General features: G+C 40.5%; 3 protein-coding genes across 3 annotated transcripts; 1 reads left to right on the top strand and 2 right to left on the bottom strand.

Moving 5' to 3' along the window:
• Positions 1 to 5,081: 5,081 nt before the first annotated feature.
• Positions 5,082 to 9,735, bottom strand: LOC111072087 (protein PAT1 homolog 1). The gene is made up of 4 exons (XM_022363724.2): positions 9,629 to 9,735; positions 7,062 to 9,341; positions 6,751 to 6,996; positions 5,082 to 6,688 (listed from the first exon to the last, which is right to left on the bottom strand). Exons 1-4 carry the CDS (start codon positions 9,665 to 9,667, stop codon positions 6,410 to 6,412), a joined length of 2,844 nt encoding a protein of 947 aa, XP_022219416.2. The 5' UTR covers positions 9,668 to 9,735; the 3' UTR covers positions 5,082 to 6,409.
• Positions 9,736 to 10,823: 1,088 nt separating this feature from the next.
• On the top strand, positions 10,824 to 12,169 carry LOC111072090. The gene is made up of 2 exons (XM_022363726.2): positions 10,824 to 11,294; positions 11,359 to 12,169. Exons 1-2 carry the CDS (start codon positions 10,899 to 10,901, stop codon positions 11,923 to 11,925), a joined length of 963 nt encoding a protein of 320 aa, XP_022219418.1. The 5' UTR covers positions 10,824 to 10,898; the 3' UTR covers positions 11,926 to 12,169.
• Positions 12,170 to 12,206: 37 nt separating this feature from the next.
• Positions 12,207 to 13,520, bottom strand: LOC111077049 (putative tRNA (cytidine(32)/guanosine(34)-2'-O)-methyltransferase 1). Its single transcript, XM_022371180.2, has 3 exons — positions 13,141 to 13,520; positions 12,375 to 13,069; positions 12,207 to 12,320 (listed from the first exon to the last, which is right to left on the bottom strand). The coding sequence occupies exons 1-3, from the start codon at positions 13,259 to 13,261 to the stop codon at positions 12,252 to 12,254; spliced, it is 885 nt and encodes a 294-aa protein (XP_022226872.1). The 5' UTR covers positions 13,262 to 13,520; the 3' UTR covers positions 12,207 to 12,251.
• Positions 13,521 to 16,702: the final 3,182 nt, after the last annotated feature.

The following is a 16,702-nucleotide window of genomic DNA, read 5'->3' as shown; positions in this document are numbered from 1 at the left end:
CGTAATCCCGTCTTTCCTTGCCGGTGGCCGAGCCCCGGTACATATAAACGGGATAAATAATATTTAATTGGCGCCCAACGGGTCAAAAGAACCCAAGTTAACGCGAGTATAAAAAGTGCTGAAGAATTCAACAATCAAAAGAAAATTCGAAATAAATAATAAAAGTGGAAAACATACCAACGAGTGCATCTCATGTTTTTACTTGTGTCAGTGAAATAAGAAAGATACCCCTAGTGGCCCAAAAAAAAAAGCTCCCTGTGGGCACAAACAAATCAACAGAAAAGGAATGAAAAATTAAAGAAAAAATAAGTGAGAAGTTTTGGTTGTCAAACCCCCCCGCCCAAAAAAATACATCAGTGTGTGCAAATTTTTTTTTGTTCTTCGCCAAAACCAAAAGGGCTACTGAAAAATACTTCTGTTTCATGTGCGCTACAACCAAGCATTAAGAATCAAAAAAAAAAAATTACAAAAAAACACCCAACTACGCGGGAGCTGACACCAGAGGAACAAACACAAGGAGCTGTAGGGAAATCCCTCGCTTCCACCCAATATCTACGAAGGAAAAAATAGGCTGAAGGGCCCTCCCTCGCCTCACCTTACCAAAAATCAACAAAAGTCTACGCGGGCTGCAGGGAATTCCCTCGCCCAGCCCAACCATCTCAGCGTGAAAGGCTCCCGACGCTCAACCGAAGACCAATAGGCAGGGGCTAGATCAGACTCCCTTCACCCTACAATCAGAGAACATGTAAGTGAATTTTTCATGTGTTAACATTTCCTATGTCAGTGATAACGCAATAAGTATCGATAACAGCGAAAGATCCGCTATTTTTGGCAAATTTTGGTCAAAATTTAAAGTAAACCGCGAATGAGCAAACACCCTTCGACCCGCGTTTTTAAGAATTAGGAACGTAAGATAAACCTTTATAGGGTAGTTCTGCCGAAACAAATCGCACCACATGAGCCATAGGAGGGCGACAGCGACAGTGACGATAGCCTTAGTTCCCTCATAGAGGGGCTCGATTTAACAGCACTGGACAGTCGACCAGCAAAAGAAAAACCAAAAGACATGGACGTGACGTCATTCAACAATGCCTTACAGGCCGCATTAGATAATCAAGCCAAAGGTTTTCAGGCTCACTTAGAGCGACTACAAGACGAGGTGGCCCAAGCAAACCAGGCTGCAGCCCAAGCAAACCAGGCTGCAGCCCAAGCACAAGAGGCTGCAGCCCTAGCGGGCCAAGCTACTGCACTTCGTGCGGAAATGCTCGCACTGCGGGAACAAGTTAACCAATCGAGCGCAGGACCATCTGTGCCGGTAGTAGAGGTTTTTAAGAGCGCGGAAATTCTTCCCGGGGTCCAATGCGATCAGTGCTTGGACATGGTCAAGTCTTTACCAGACTTTGACGGCAAACAGCTGGAATACGTCGGTTGGCGCCAGGCAGCTATGGCCGCGTATTCGGTGTTCGAGCCTTACCAAGGCAGCTCCAAACACTTCATGGCCACGGGCATCATTAGGAATAAGGTTAAAGGAGCAGCGAACAATGTGTTGTCGTCCTTCAACACAGTGCTCAATTTTAAGGCCATAATAAACAGGCTAGACAGCTCTTATTCAGATAAGACGCCTGTAGGGGTGATCCAGCAGAGGCTGGCAACCATGAGACAAGGGAACCTGTCTCTAACTGACTACTATGACGCAATAGAGAAACAGGTCTCCCTCATCACCAACAAAAACGTGATGATGCGCACCGCAGAAGCAGCGGATGTGCTCAACCAAAAAGCTAGGGAAGACGCCTTAGAGGTGTTCATATCAGGTTTGAGAAGGCCCCTGAAGGCAGCAGTCTTTCCGGCGAGGCCAAAGGATTTGCCAACCGCACTGGCCTTAGCCCAGTCGGCGGAATCCAGCGAAGATCGCAGCATTCTGGCTGCGAACTACGCAAAGGCCATAGAAGAAAAATCCTTCCGAACAGGCGAGCGCAATTACCAAGCGCCACAACAGGGTAACGGGAGGCAAAACAGACCGCAAGACCCAAATTCGTTTAAGAGCCCTCATTATGTTAGGAGCCAGGGCAACTCGAATCAACAACAAAGAGCTACGGGCCAGGCCCCCGAGCCAATGGACGTAGACCCTTCATCCTCCAAATTTAGACAGGCCACGGCTTACCAAAAGCCAGGGGGGACGGGTAAGCGCGACAGCGGTTTCGGAAGAAAACCAAATTCGTCAGAGCGCACGTCAGGAAACTGGCGGCAGAGGGTGGAACACATTGCCACCTCAAGTGACCGGTCCCCGGCGGCCTACACTGAGGCCGCCGCTGAGGCGGTCGCAGAAGATAGAGGCCGACGCCGAACTCGGATACGAGAGCGACTCGGTTAATTTTTTAGGGATGCTCCCTGCTGCCATTCGTTTGGCGGAAAGTAGCAGGGGTCAACATAAAACTTCTGATCGACACGGGTGCGTCCAAAAATTACATCAAGCCATTCATGTGGCTTCCTGGCGTTACCCCGGTTGAATCACCGTTCCCCGTTCACTCTATTAACGGGTCCAACAACATTACACAGAAATGTCCCCTGTCAATATTCGGCAAAATCACGCCGTTTTTTCTACTAAAAACATTAACAACCTTTGATGGCATCATTGGCCTGGACCTGCTCACGCAGGTAGGGGCCACGCTATCTCTGAGAAATGGAACGCTCACTTTCGGCAACACAACCGAGACAATCAAGTTCCATGAGTGCACAGATGTCAACCATACTAACGTTGTTGACATCGACGCACCTGCTGCCATAAAGGCAAGCTTCATGCAAATGCTGAAGAAAAGAAACAAGGCCTTCGCCGACCCTAACGGGTCGCTGCCCATAACACTTCGGTCGTGGCCACTATTCGCACAGTGGACGACGAACCAATTTATTCCAAGCTTTACCCCTACCCGATGGGTGTAGCTGATTTTGTCGATGCCGAGGTTAAAAGCCTCTTGAAGGACAAAATCATACAGAAATCAAGGTCGCCATATAACAACCCGATATGGGTGGTCGACAAAAAAGGCACTGATGAGAAGGGCAATAAGAAGAAACGTCTCGTAATGGACTTTCGGAAGCTCAATCAGAAAACGATAGCCGACAAATACCCCATGCCATGCATCTCAATGATATTGGCAAATTTAGGTACTGCAAAGTACTTCACTACTCTTGACCTGAAATCCGGGTACCACCAAATAACTTTGGCGGAACGCGACAGGGAAAAAACTTCCTTTTCCGTAAATGGAGGGAAGTATGAGTTTTGCCGACTGCCCTTCGATCTAAGAAATGCTGGCAGCATTTTCCAGAGGGCAATCGATGACGTTTTGCGCGAACAAATCGGCAAAACATGTTATGTTTACGTCGATGACGTAATCATATTCTCCAAGTCTCAGGACGAGCACGTTAAACACGTCAACTGGGTACTGAAAAGCCTCTATGATGCCAACATGAGAGTGGCTCAAGAGCTTACCGTCAGCTTACCGTCTGGGAAATATAAAGCATTGAAATGCAAAAATGATGATTTTTGTGCGGTATTTTTTACGAAATTTTGACTTTAAAAACCCAGGAAAAGTCGAAAAAAAATTATATCTTGTGTCCTCTATTTTTTTGTGTATAGGTGCGTTAATTTGGCGTCGTTTAAGGTATCGCTCATTAAAATCTATGGAGAGACTTTGGAGCTAAAATCGTTAACCAAACCTAAAATATGGAAAAAATGAACAAAAAATACCTTTTGGAAGGTTGCCGCCCAACTGCCAATTGGGAACAAAGCAAACGAACAAGGGTTGTACATTTGGTACCTGATCGCGTTCCTTTGTTCCCAATGGGCAGTTGAGCTCGCAACCTTCCAAAAGGTATTTTTTGAAATCACAAAGTATTTGGGCTTAACTTCTAGCTGTTTTAATTACCTTTTCAAAATAGCAAAGTTCTTTACAACCAGACGTAAGTTACTAGAGCTATGTGAAAACAACAAGCGCTACCTCTAAAAAAAGCAAAAAAAAAAAATACCAGACTTCAAAAATTCTTCAAAAAAAAGTTCTGCCATAGAAAAAAAAAAATATCATCAAACCATTTCTAAGCCCCAAATCTTTAAGAAAAAGTTCGTTTTGTTCCTTGAGGAAAAATCGTGTTGACTAGTGTTATCAGTCGAAATGGGTTAAAATGGGTTGAATATGTTAATGTTTAGTTAATGGTTTTGCAGTCCGAATTAAAAAATAAGTCTGGAGAAATCCAAATACACAGCTTAAAAAACGAAGACCCTGAGAGGAGGAGGAGAGGAGGAGATCATGGGGCATATTTGGGCCCAAATGTCAGCCGCTGGTGTTGGGAATTCGGATTTCTTTGATAAAAAAATAAACAAGGACATGTTATCTATCGATACATAAAGAAACCTTTTAACATGTTCAAAAAACTCGGTATAAAAGATGGTATTTGATTTTACCAGGTGAACGACCCTAACCTTAAATCGGGAATTGCTCGTAACTGGCCAATTTAAAATTGCCCTTACTTAATGATTCCTTTGACTCATAATAATAATGGCTAATAATGGATCAGAGTATTATAAAACGTAAAAAAGGCTTAAAAACAGCACTTACAGAGGTGTGGGAGAAAATTAGGCCATAGATCAGTACAATTTTTCGAATCGATGCAAAAATGGCGCAAAGGGGCTACAGTAAAATAGAAACCAAAAAAAATTGCTTAATTATTTTGCTGTGGGATAAAATAAGGCAGTATTTTTGTAATTAATTGTAACCGATTTAAAAAACTTTTGAAAAATAAATGAAGCTGGTTTTGTTGAAATATAAATATTTGTCTATCAGTATACATTTGATTTTCTGTGGTAAGGTTGATGGTTCAGAAGCTATACCACTTTTAAGTTTCGCTGGTCGTCTGGTTCATTTAAGCTGTGAGCTACTGTACATATGTATGAAATTTTAAAATGTGAAAGTCCATTGTGATTTTTGAAATGGTATGCTTTGTTAAATATATTATCTTCTGAATGATATACATACATAAATAGTTTGTGGTGTTTCCATCAGTGAACATATTTAATTTAGAAAATTGTCTGCTTGAATTTAATAAATACAATTTATTCTACAAGGTTTATTGTACATGCCTTTTTCTTACATATTGTATGTAGCTATCGTAGTACTTTGACTCTGATTTATTTTCTTAAACACACACATTTATGGTCTGGCATGGCCGTTAAAAAAAAGAAGATAAAAACTAGAATTTAATTTAAAGACAAAATTAATTAAAGTATACAAACATGATTTAAAAGGCGCATTTTTCTTATATTTAAACCAAATAAAATAGTCCCAATAACTACGCTACGGATTCTTACAACAAATATTTATCCGTCGCTTTTAGATTTACATCCAGAAGGAGAATTGAAGTGATTGTGACTTAAATTTGTTCGAGTGTTTGCTAATTTAATTTCTTCTGCATATTTTGTTTATTCGTTTACATGTAAAAGTCAAAATGTATCACAATTTTGATCAATCTGCGCAGTAGCCACATTTATCGGACGCACAATTCACAATGCTATGTTGTATTAATGATGTACATATGTAATACACATTTATTCTGATGCTGAATGTTTTCTTTAAACTGGATGGGTTCACACAAATTTGATTCAATGAAACCCTAAATATTATTTGAAGAAACTTTATAAAACCGATATTTACAAATACCAGAAACTAAGTAATTATTTATGATTACATGTTTACATATGTATGTATGTATTACGAGTATATGAGTATGCATGGTGATCGCTGGTGCTTAAAAATGTATAAACGTAGTTAGTTATATTTTATTTTCACTTCCTGTCAGGGGTTAAGTAAGAACTATTGTTGTCAACTACAACTACTCCTTCAGCTCATACATGAATGTACATAAATGAAAAAGGTAAACGTCTAGAATGTTCAATTGCACATCTCAATGTATGTTGGATTGGATTAATTATCATAAATATCTGCAGAAAATAATGAAGGGAAGTGAACAGTTTTCCTTAACAAATACAAATGATATACAAGTATGTACAATGAGCAAGACCAGACCTTCATACTGTAATATTAGAATTATTATGAAAAAAAAAACAATAACATTTTTCTCTCTTATACAGTGCACACACATTTTAATTAAAGAACTTTTGGAATCCAAGAAAAAATTATATAATCAAAGTTTATTGACGGTTGAGTACGTGTCCATTTTTGATGCGAGATTTGACATACCCTGTAGCAATATTCTTGTTTTTTTTTCGCTTTGTATAGTACCATTAAAGTAAACACGATTGTACATACATATGTAAGTATTGAATACATAATTTTTGCAAACATATGCATAATTGAGTAAAGCATAAACTTCTGAAAAAATAAAGACAAGACATGAGCGCAAATTAATCGATTTGATGCCTGGCCTCTGTTATCAATGCCAACAGGGCATCGAGTTTTAGGTCTTTGAAATGTTCAAAATGATCCATTAGCGGTTGAATCGCATCTGACTCAATGGCTGCGGAGATAGTCTGATTCTGTATGGTTCGGTTGAGGCAGGACGCTACCTGTGCAAGAAACTCCCGCCATTTCTGCCTATTCGCGTCGCTAAGCGTTGGGTCCATTCTGGAAACGTATATTTCTTCGGCACGAAGTATCAAGGCAACAAGCGATAGGATCCCAAACTGGAAATTCAATTATTTTTGTTTAATAATGTTTCGCGGAACTGTGAATATTCTTAACTTACGCGACTGCAGAAAATTCCCGTTAGCTTATTGTCATTCAGCGTGATTGCTGCTGAAATGGTGACGACTGTTTCAAAGCTGGCTTTGCTGATGTGCTTTTTGAATTCTGGGTACAAAGCGTAGAGGACACCCTCTATATCGTCTTTGTCCTTCTTTACAACAGTCTGTAGCGAGCAGAAGACTCCACTCCACACTGTCCAGCATACACTATGCTCAGCAATAAACGGCATAACGCGGCGTAAAAGTATCTAAATCAGATAGATAGGATTGCATGGATTGGATGCATAGTAGTACGCATTGAGATATAACTTACCTTGCCCTTGCGCACATTCATCATAGCTACGACCTTGTCGAAAGCCAAACCTGCCTTAAGTTTGTGCACCAGCGCATCAGTCGTCTCAATTTCGTAGTTGAATTTATTCTTCAGCTGTGGATTGATACTTTGTGGATTAGATGCTTCGGCGGCCCGCTCCTCAGGTGTTTTGTTAGCCATTTCAAGCTGCTCCAGAGCTGCAATTCTTTCGGCCTCTTTCTTTTTCTTCAAAACGATCGTGGCCATAACGTCCGTGTTTTCAAGGTCCTCTAGTTTCAGTAGATAGCGGTACAGAGTTTCTATCAGCAACAAAATGTGTCGCGATTTGCGCATACTACTGGGTGTGACATCACAGCTAGAACTTGGTAGAAGTGGTGTCCCGGCATTAGCTTTTGCATTTACCCCGCTCATTGTGCTCATTGAGGAAGATGCCGAATTTCCTGCCATATCTCCAGGGCTAGCCTCGCCGCCCATTATGTCCGCGTCAATAATTTTACGTGGAGCTGTCACGCTGCCATATTGCAGTTTACCAAGCGAGTTCTCAAACTTCAGAGGCGAGAAAATGTATCCCGGTAAAGTGTTGTTGTTCCCTCCACTTCCACTTGCTGCATTATTTGTGCTGCCACCAGTGCTGTTGGTGTTTTCCGAGTTTCGCCGCTCGCGGTGCTGTCCATGTCCGTTGCGTGTGCCGTTTTTGTTGCCCAACTGAACGAGTATAAGTTGGGCATGGCCCCTGGGTTGCGTTAAGGGATGGTTTAACTGGTTGTCCTTGTGGGCCTGACTCTGCCGCACCTGACCATTTTGCAGAGCCTTGCGCTCTCTGTAGACCGTGTAGTAGTAGTCGTCAATGTAGGGGGTGTCCGTATTTAGCTGTGACAACTGTATACCGATCAACCAGTGCTTGTCCCGTGTGCTCATAAGATTGGCATATTCGTCGTATTCATCCTGAGGAAGGTTTCCTGATGCGTCTGGACGTCGATTGAGCTGTTGCTGCTGCATCTGTTGCTTTTGACGCTGATCGCTGGGGACAGATCCTCCCCTTTGCTGGAGCTGGCGGGCCACGACCGCATTTTGCTGAAGAAGCGGATGATTTTGCTGGATCTCCTGCACGAGGCGCATGTTGAACATATTGAACATAGAGTTTTGTTGCTGGCTGAGCAGATTGTTGGCTGCCTGCAGAGGGTGTGGGGGCATTCGTGACTGTGGGTGTTGGAGTGGATGCGCGGGCTGCATAAAGGCTGCCGGATGCAAGCCAGCAGCTCGCATTGCATTGAAACTCGGATGCATTGCAAAGTTGTTTAGGGCTGTGGGTAGATGTGGGGTTGGCAGTGGACGCTGATTGCCGCCTAGAGGAAAATTTGGGGGCAAGGCACAGGCACCGTGTTGTTGCAGCAGCGGATACTGTTGCAGTTGGGGCATACTTCCTGGCAAACCAGGTGGGTAAATGAACCCAGGCGGCACACGATTCCCTGCCAATCCATTCAGCTGTTGTTGGGATTGAGGATTTGGCATCAACTCGGGCAACGGGTGGGGGCCATGGAAACCTATATTAGTCCTTGGTGGCGAGGTTTGTGGCGTTGTCAAGAATCCAGGGGGCACTGCAATTAATTTTGGAATAGCATCAAACGCTTTTCGATCTATCGTATGCTGTTGCAGCTTCGGTATTGCTTGCTGAATGATAAGATTGCGTTCAATATCCTCGAGGGTCGAGATTTTAGGACCAGCTTGAGGGTGCATATGATGTAATGATAAATTTGCGTTGGACTCTTGCTGGAGTTTCATCTGCGTTTGCGGCCTAAACGCACTGCGAAAGGTTTCACGAAATAACGGTTGGTTATTCGGAACCGGTGGCGACGCCCACACTGCAGAGTCCAAGTTAATGCGATTGCTAAGATTGCCCACCTCGCTATCGAGAAAAGAGGACAAGTCCACATCATCTAGCTTCATGGAAGACAGATTCAGCTCCAAGTCTGCGTCTTCCATATTTCGTGGGCCAGGAAAAGGTGCATTAAATGGCGCAGGTGTTGAGCCACTCGACGAGGGAGCCGATGAAAGCATATTCGTGTGCCTGGGCACGCCGTTGCCGCCGGCTGAAAATCCCCCGTATGCACCTCTATCTGCGAAACCGCCTCTCTTTCGAACCTTGTCGCCATTTCCGCCAAGGCGCACCAGCGTTTCATGAGCTTCTTCCCAATCTCCATTTATTGCAGACCCGAAGGTTTCATCGTTGAGCGCATCATATTCTTCCTCTCCAATTCGCCCATCGCCACCTTCGTCCTCCTGTGTATACAATTAAATAAATACATGCATATATTGTGGATAGGCATAAACACAACCATCAACCATTCTGACTGCATGGCATGGTAAAAATGGTGTTGTTGTAAAATATAAGTCCATTTTATACATTTGGTCGATAGAAAACTCTCTACGTTAAAATATGTGCAGGATGTTCAATAACTAACACGACGATGCCGATGCTCTTTAAGACATTTGAGCAAAATAATAATGTTCGCCTTCATTTTTTATCGAAACATAACTAATATTAACAGTTAAGGGCTAATGCTTACCGGTATAGTTGTGTCGAATCCGAAAAACGAGTCATCCATTGCGAAAAACTATTTTTTTACAAAAAATTATCATGACTTGTCAGTGAACCAGTGTGACCTAAGGATGGTTAAGTTGTCAATATTTTAAAATTATCGATACTCAATCGATGCAATAACTATCGCCAAGCGCACCAAAAGTATGCGCAGCTATCAGTCTAGTCTAGCAGACTAGCGAAAAAACTTAATTAATTTCGTCAAGAACTCAGATCGACTAAGTAAAAATACCAACTAAATACCAATACCAACTCCTCTGCTAGAACACAAAATCACTTTAACAATAATTAACGTTTTTGCTGCTCGATAAGTCAACATATAAATTAAATTTTTTAACCAAAAGGTTCAAGTATCTTCTAAATAAAGCTATTAACTTGTTTGTTTCTGGCAGAGTGTGACTGACATGTTTTGCAGTGCGCTTGTGTGTATAGCAAAAACCTGAAGATGCAGCCGAAACCGGATTATTGGTTTACACAGCAAAAAACGATTTTTAGTATCAGTTGCAATTATTTCGTGCTGAAACTTTGTGAAACTATCTACACCCAATAGATAGCCCTGTAATAAAATAATGGTCGGTCCAGGATATTTTAGATGTAGAATATACATTGTAGCTGTAGATGTAGATAACAGAAATAGAAAAAAAAATGTAAAATTAAAAATTTTTTAAGGTTGTACATATGTATATCATGAGCTCACAAATTTATATACTGACTGAGTACGGGTATAAAAATGAAGTCTGTCCAAAGACGCGACTCACAAGTTCCTTCTCGTTAATGTGTATGTTTTTTTTTTGTGTGTCGTTTTGTCGACAAAAGATTGAATAATTATATATTTACTTATTATACTTCCATCGGTTGTCTGATTTGTATTTTTCTTATCGGATCTGACTATACGTCTGCTAAAAAGCCAGCTGCGAAATTTGTTGTCTAAAAAATAACTAGGATCATTCTTTATCGTTCTTATTTCTTCGATACGAATACATGCTGATTTGGTCGACAAAATTTAGCTGATCTGAGTAATGTTCAATATAGAAATTTTATTTTGGTATATAAAGCATTTCTAAAGTGTTTTGTGGAATACCATTGAGAAAACAAGAAAAAAATTTTGTGATTTTGTTCCGACTTAGTGAACCAGCTGCTGGAACAAATGCCCCATAAACTGGTTCGGTTCATATTTTTGCTTCAGAAAGACGGAACGCAAAACATTTTTTGATAAATTTTTACTTTAATTAGTAACAATGAAACGTAAAACAAGCGAGATTTGGTGTTTTTTCCGAGCGGTCGACGACACATTTGCGCTATGTAACATTTGCAAAGCCAAGCTCTCTTATAAAACAACAACTACCAATTTAAGCAAACATATGAATAGAATGCATCCCACTTCATCTCTGTCCCAGAGTCACAAATATAAATATAAATATCAATCACAGTCGAGTGTTATTGATCGGAATAAGGGAAAGCCACGCAACCCCGCTCAGGAATTAGTCTTGCTAGACTTTGTGAAGAAGCATCCTCGATTGCTACAAGTCCCTTCTTGGGAAACACGTAATTCCGCAGAATCGTTATGGGAACAACTGACAGTAGAGTTGAACAGGAATGGCCCGCCACGAAAAGATGTGGCTACATGGAAGAAGGTGAGCATTGCATTTCAATTAATTGTCTGCATGACAAGCTATGAATGCCTTTTTTATATTCTAGGCGTTGAAAGACTGGAAAAGGTTCATACTTAAAAAAGTGGAGAAAAATGAAATGCTTAATATGCCATTTGAGACGAGCCTCAGTTCTTCTGAGGAAACAATAGCAACCCTATGTCGTATACACGATGATGTTAGTCAATTGATTTTGAAAGTACCCGACGATGATGACTTGCACGACAACTCCAATACCGAATATGATGTGGAAGATGTGGTGCCAGAGGAGGAGGATCCTAGCGCCTTGCAAGGTACTACCGAATATATCTACGAGCCAGAGGATTGCAAGGTCGATATAGACCCGCTTTACCTGCAGGCAGGCAAAAAGGCAGCATTAACAGCAAGAACAGCCGAAGAGGATAATTTGCTGGAAAAATTAAGCAACAACATTGGTTTGGTCAACGACTCCACCAACAGTGTCAACCTGGCGCTCAACGAATTTTGCGTTATCTTAAAGCAAAAATTTAATGAAGACAAGCGTCACCACTTAGCCATGGAACAGTTGGTGGCGGAAAAAATTGAGTTGAAAAAAAAGCTTCTAGAAATTGAGCAGAAGAAACTTTTACTAAAATGACTGGACTTTTAATCAATTGGTAGAATACTAAAATATAATTGTATAAAAACGTTAAGTGATTTTGAATTAAGACCCCATTTAAATTACAGTTTAATGTGTTTCTCATTTATTATTAATCTTATGGAGACAAAACAGCCCTTGCCTGAAGCATTTTTTAGAAGTTGAACATGGTTATCCAGCCAAATACTGAGATAATGTGTATGCTTTTTATAATAGTTTGATCAATATAATTAATTGATGATATAATGAGACCAAGTGACTCTAAGTGAGTAAAAGATCGATTCCGAAACATATCATTTATTGAAGGTCGTTTTAAGTTATTCATATTATAGTTCCTTAAATTCTTGTGGGTAAAATTCGTCGCTTATAACACCGTCATAGTCATAATTAAAATCCTATTGGAGAACAAAATTAATACCAAATATGTAAATGAAACGATTTTCCCTTACGTCCTGCATTTCTGAGGCAATCGACTCGTCCTCAGAGCGGTCATTAAAGTCTGTATGGCCATCCAAGTCACCACAAGCGATAAACGGCACCAGGTGGCGGTTTACATCGGAACCTGTTCTTTGTGCAAGGACGCGTATATCATCTCGTGCCGTGTTAATGACTTGTGGAATATAGCCGGGGGGCAAACAGAAATCGGAGCACACCACAAACGCTTCAATGCTCGATGAACGCGAACTTGGAGGCTTGTAGATATCAAACTTATTAAAAAATATTTTCATCTGTGTGCTAAGCAGACCGGTGGCGTTGCCTTTAAATATTTTAGCAACGAACGCTCCCCCGGTTTCAAGTACGACGGTGGCTATACTTAGTGCAGATACCAGAAGCTGGTGTTGCATGTACTCGTCCATTTCATGCACACCTGTTACGTCCGGGGCGCCGTCACAAACGACGAGCTGGGCCTTCTCTTCTCCGTCAGCACCGAAATGACTTATTATAGCTTCGGCTGTGCTTTCCTTGGTGATGTCCCCCTGCAATTGGACAACTCCTCGGATCGGTGCCATGGCCTGTAAGTCCACCGCAATGATTTTGGTTGCGGACTTTTCAGCATCGTTTTGGCACGGATCGTACAGCTTGCGAGACAGTACCTGGGACCAGCTTCCAGGAGCTGCACACAAGTCGACAGCTCGACGCACACCTGCATAAAAATGGGGAAGACCGACAGGTGAATTCGCTTTTATGAAGTTCGCTTAAACAGTAATGAAGTACCGTTTAGTATTCCATAGGCTTCATGAATTTGCAACAGTTTAAAAGCACTTCGTGCTCGCCAGCCTTCTTCCTTCGCTTGACGGTAATAAATATCCCGCTTGTCTTTTGATGTTTTACCCATGATTATATTTTCTTAGAGATGGATAGTATACGATAACTGCGTTTCATTATTTCATTGATAGTTTCATTATTACATTGATACCGATAGCTTCGATAGGAAATTGCTCATTTTTGCGTTAAATACCGAGCAAAACAATTCAAATATTTGAGCCACTGGACCGTACTTTTTTACCTGAAATTTAATATAACAAATGTCCATGCTCATAGCTAAAACCGTTTTATGCGTTGGCCGTGTTTGTTTAAACCCATTTTTATAAGTAACTCAATTTGTCCTTGTAAAAATTTGAGTGGAAAAACAAATATTCAAGATTTCGGATGAGGTAGAAGGAAAAAGCGAGCAGTATCCTCTGTGCTTGGCGCTGGCAAACTCGGCGTATTCTCTCTTTCATTCTTCTTTTAATATCCTGTGTATTTCACAGATTGCATCTTTGAGGTTCCATTTTACAACCGTGTATTTGCCCAGTCTATGGGCTTCTTTGGCTGCTGTGTCTACTAACGTGTTTTGAGGGATGTTGGCGTGGCCGGGTATGTAGTGAACTTCTACCGACTTTAGATAACGGTTGTGATAGATCTTTTCTTTGATTTTGTAGGCAATAAAATTATCCTGAATGCTCCTTGCCAGTATAAGAGCCCCGTTTCTGCTGTCCGTTAGGACCGCGACTCTAGGGAAGCTGTTCGAGGTAGCATGATCCAAGGCCTTTTCGATTGCCAGAAACTCGGCCGACAGAGAGGATAGGATTTTATGTGTGTAAAAGCTGTCTATAGCGGCGCTGGAACGTCTGTTACCTACTGAGCCATCAGTGTAGTACATCTCAAAGCCTCCCTTAGCCAGGTGTGCCCTCTTTTCCCTGTGTAGAGCTAATATACCCGCTTTGTCTATGGTGTGCTTATTAGCAGCGGCTCCCTTGAAGAAGTCTAAGTCTGACCTACCTCCCTCCCTCCCTTGAAGAAGTCTAAGTCTGACCTAATTTTGGTACAGTGTGTTGTTGTACTGTCAAAAACCTCAATTCTCTCTAAGATGCCGCCAAACTCCCGAAATGCATTTGCGTAGCCCGTATTTAAATCCTGTTTAGGGACACCGTCTCACTCGCTGGGAGATTATATGCAAAAACCTTGGATAACTCCTTAGCCGCCAGGAATCTTATTCTGTATTCTGGAGGAAGTTCTCCCGCCATGTGGTAAATGATCGGAATGGGAGTGCAAATGATCAAGCCTAGTGACTTCCTGAGGTGGTGGTTACAATGTGATTTGATTTTGGCCAAAGCGGATTTCAACAGGTTGCTGAAAGACGAGCAAGCGTACTCTAGACTACTTCTGAAGAAGACCTTATGTAGTAGGGAGTGAAACTGACAAAAAAAAATTTTATTTTTCTTTTCTTCTTTTCTTCTTATTGTTAATCAATGACCTCATAAAAATAGAAAATGTGTAAAAAAAAATCAAAGTTCTATCACTTCATCTTAAGGTTCGTATGAAGATGGTTCGAAATGTCATATGCCAAAATATTTTTTTTCAAACATAATTTTTCTCTGATTCCGCTAAAAACTAAGAGCAATTAAAAAAATTAGTACTCTGGGTAGGAATGACAGATGACAAACATTAACATGAATAATAATCACATATACAGTTGTGTTCAATGAAATAGTAGTGCCGCACCTCACTACTTTCAAAACTCTTTTTGAGATATTTCTAGTCCTTCAAATTGAACAAGTGATACCTTTACGGAAAGCCTGGAATGTAAGCAGAAACCCCGTTACATTTGCATTCCATCTTCTTGTTTTAAATGACTTTAGACAACTACCCATGATATCTGCTGTTCAATGAAATAGTAGTGCTGGGTTAAATTAATTTTAAAAAATGAAAAAACAAATCAAATTAATTTAAATAAGTCACCATCCGCAAGCGCAATTCAGATATCGAATAATTTGATGAAAGAAAGTTTTGTACATAGCGGTACTTTTGATTTTGAAGCGTTGAAGAAATCATTGCTCGGTCCAGAAGAGGTGACCTAAGAATTAAAACCTAAAACTTAAGACAGGAGGTATAATGGGATTGAAAACTAAGTTGTATGCACTCTCACTATTGTATTTAACGCAATTAACTATAAGAAGTAGACTGAAAATCGATTTTGTATTCTAAAAACATATTTTTTAGAGGATGGTCGGCGACGGTCGAAGGCAAGACCAGGCCTTCAATATCCTCAAAAATTATGAAAAAAATTTGTAATCCTTTTAATTGGAAAAACCCATGTGGAATGGCCTGTGTCACAGTGACAAAAATACTTCTGACTGATGATAGTAAAGTTGTATTATTTGGTAAGATAGACTCAAACGAATATGTTTGGCATTCACAGAAATCCGATTACCACCTAAAATCATAAAAAATATAGCATTGGGCATGCTAGGCTGAGCCCTATGGGGCCCAGCTCTTATAAGCTAGTACTTTCTAGCCTGGCGTTTGAGTATAGAATGGTTTTGAGCGAAGCTGTGTATGTAGGCATACTTTAGAATACATTACATTCATATTACAGTTGAAAAATTCCTGCTAAAAGGATATTTGAATCGGATAATGACTTGAAACAGTCAGAAAAGCTCGCTCGGAATTAATTGTTATCGGAAAAAATCGACGTTTTGCCAAGGCCAACTGTCCAACTGGATATTAATATCATCGAAATCTTATGGGAGAATATCAAATACATTGTTGCAACTGCAAATTCGTCAACCAGAGCCAAGTTTTAGCAAGTGGTTTATGGATTATTGGTTCAAATCCTATTGAAGCGTTGGCAAGAGATTAATGAACCATGTTCGGCCGGTGAAAGTTCGCAATGAAAACCAAATTGATTAAAAACTAAATATTAAAATTCAGGAAACATAAAGAACATGAAATATATTTTTTTTATTTGAGATTCGTTGTTTTTTTCAATGCTCTTAAAAAACACTACTTACTATTTCATTGAACAACAAATTTCATGGGTATTCGGCTTATGTCATGTAAAAAGGTACAATTAGTTCAATTTGGATAACTGGAAGGTGCGGCACTACTATTTCATTGAACACAGCTGTAAAAATAAAATGTAATAGACCTAAGTAAGATGAAGCGCGAAAAAGTTCGCAGATATTTGTAGTGTGTTCAACGAGATAAACTCTATGATGGCTATTTATTTTGACGGTCGTAAAGACAAAACTTTATTTAAAACCATCACTGAAGAACATATATGTATCATTAATACCTCAGCAGAGCTCAGAATACATCGGTCATCTTTCTATTGATTCGGGAACAGCAGCCACAATTGGGAAAAAAATAGTCGAATTTTTAGAAAATTCATTCATTTATTCGTTCTTCTCTTTTGGCAATTGGATGTGATGGAACTGCTGTGAACACTGGACATAAAAATGAAGTCATTTCCTTATTGGAAAAATATCTCAATCGACCCTTGCAGTGGATT

Source organism: Drosophila obscura, unplaced genomic scaffold, assembly GCF_018151105.1.
Source record: "Drosophila obscura isolate BZ-5 IFL unplaced genomic scaffold, ASM1815110v1 contig_192, whole genome shotgun sequence".
Lineage (NCBI taxonomy): Eukaryota > Metazoa > Arthropoda > Insecta > Diptera > Drosophilidae > Drosophila > Drosophila obscura.
This window is presented reverse-complemented; position numbering and strand designations above follow the sequence as displayed.

Coding starts and splice junctions, on each gene's coding strand:
- LOC111072087 (XM_022363724.2), bottom strand. CDS start 9,667: ATGGATGACTCGTTTTTCGGATTCGACACAACTATACCG. Junction 9,342..9,628: donor GATTCGACACAACTATACCG/GTAAGCATTAGC, acceptor TTGTATACACAG/GAGGACGAAGGTGGCGATGG. Junction 6,689..6,750: donor CGGGAATTTTCTGCAGTCGC/GTAAGTTAAGAA, acceptor TTGAATTTCCAG/TTTGGGATCCTATCGCTTGT.
- LOC111072090 (XM_022363726.2), top strand. CDS start 10,899: ATGAAACGTAAAACAAGCGAGATTTGGTGTTTTTTCCGAGCGGTCGAC. Junction 11,295..11,358: donor ATGTGGCTACATGGAAGAAG/GTGAGCATTGCA, acceptor TTTATATTCTAG/GCGTTGAAAGACTGGAAAAG.
- LOC111077049 (XM_022371180.2), bottom strand. CDS start 13,261: ATGGGTAAAACATCAAAAGACAAGCGGGATATTTATTACCGTCAAGCG. Junction 13,070..13,140: donor AGCCTATGGAATACTAAACG/GTACTTCATTAC, acceptor ATTTTTATGCAG/GTGTGCGTCGAGCTGTCGAC. Junction 12,321..12,374: donor TTGCCTCAGAAATGCAGGAC/GTAAGGGAAAAT, acceptor GTTCTCCAATAG/GATTTTAATTATGACTATGA.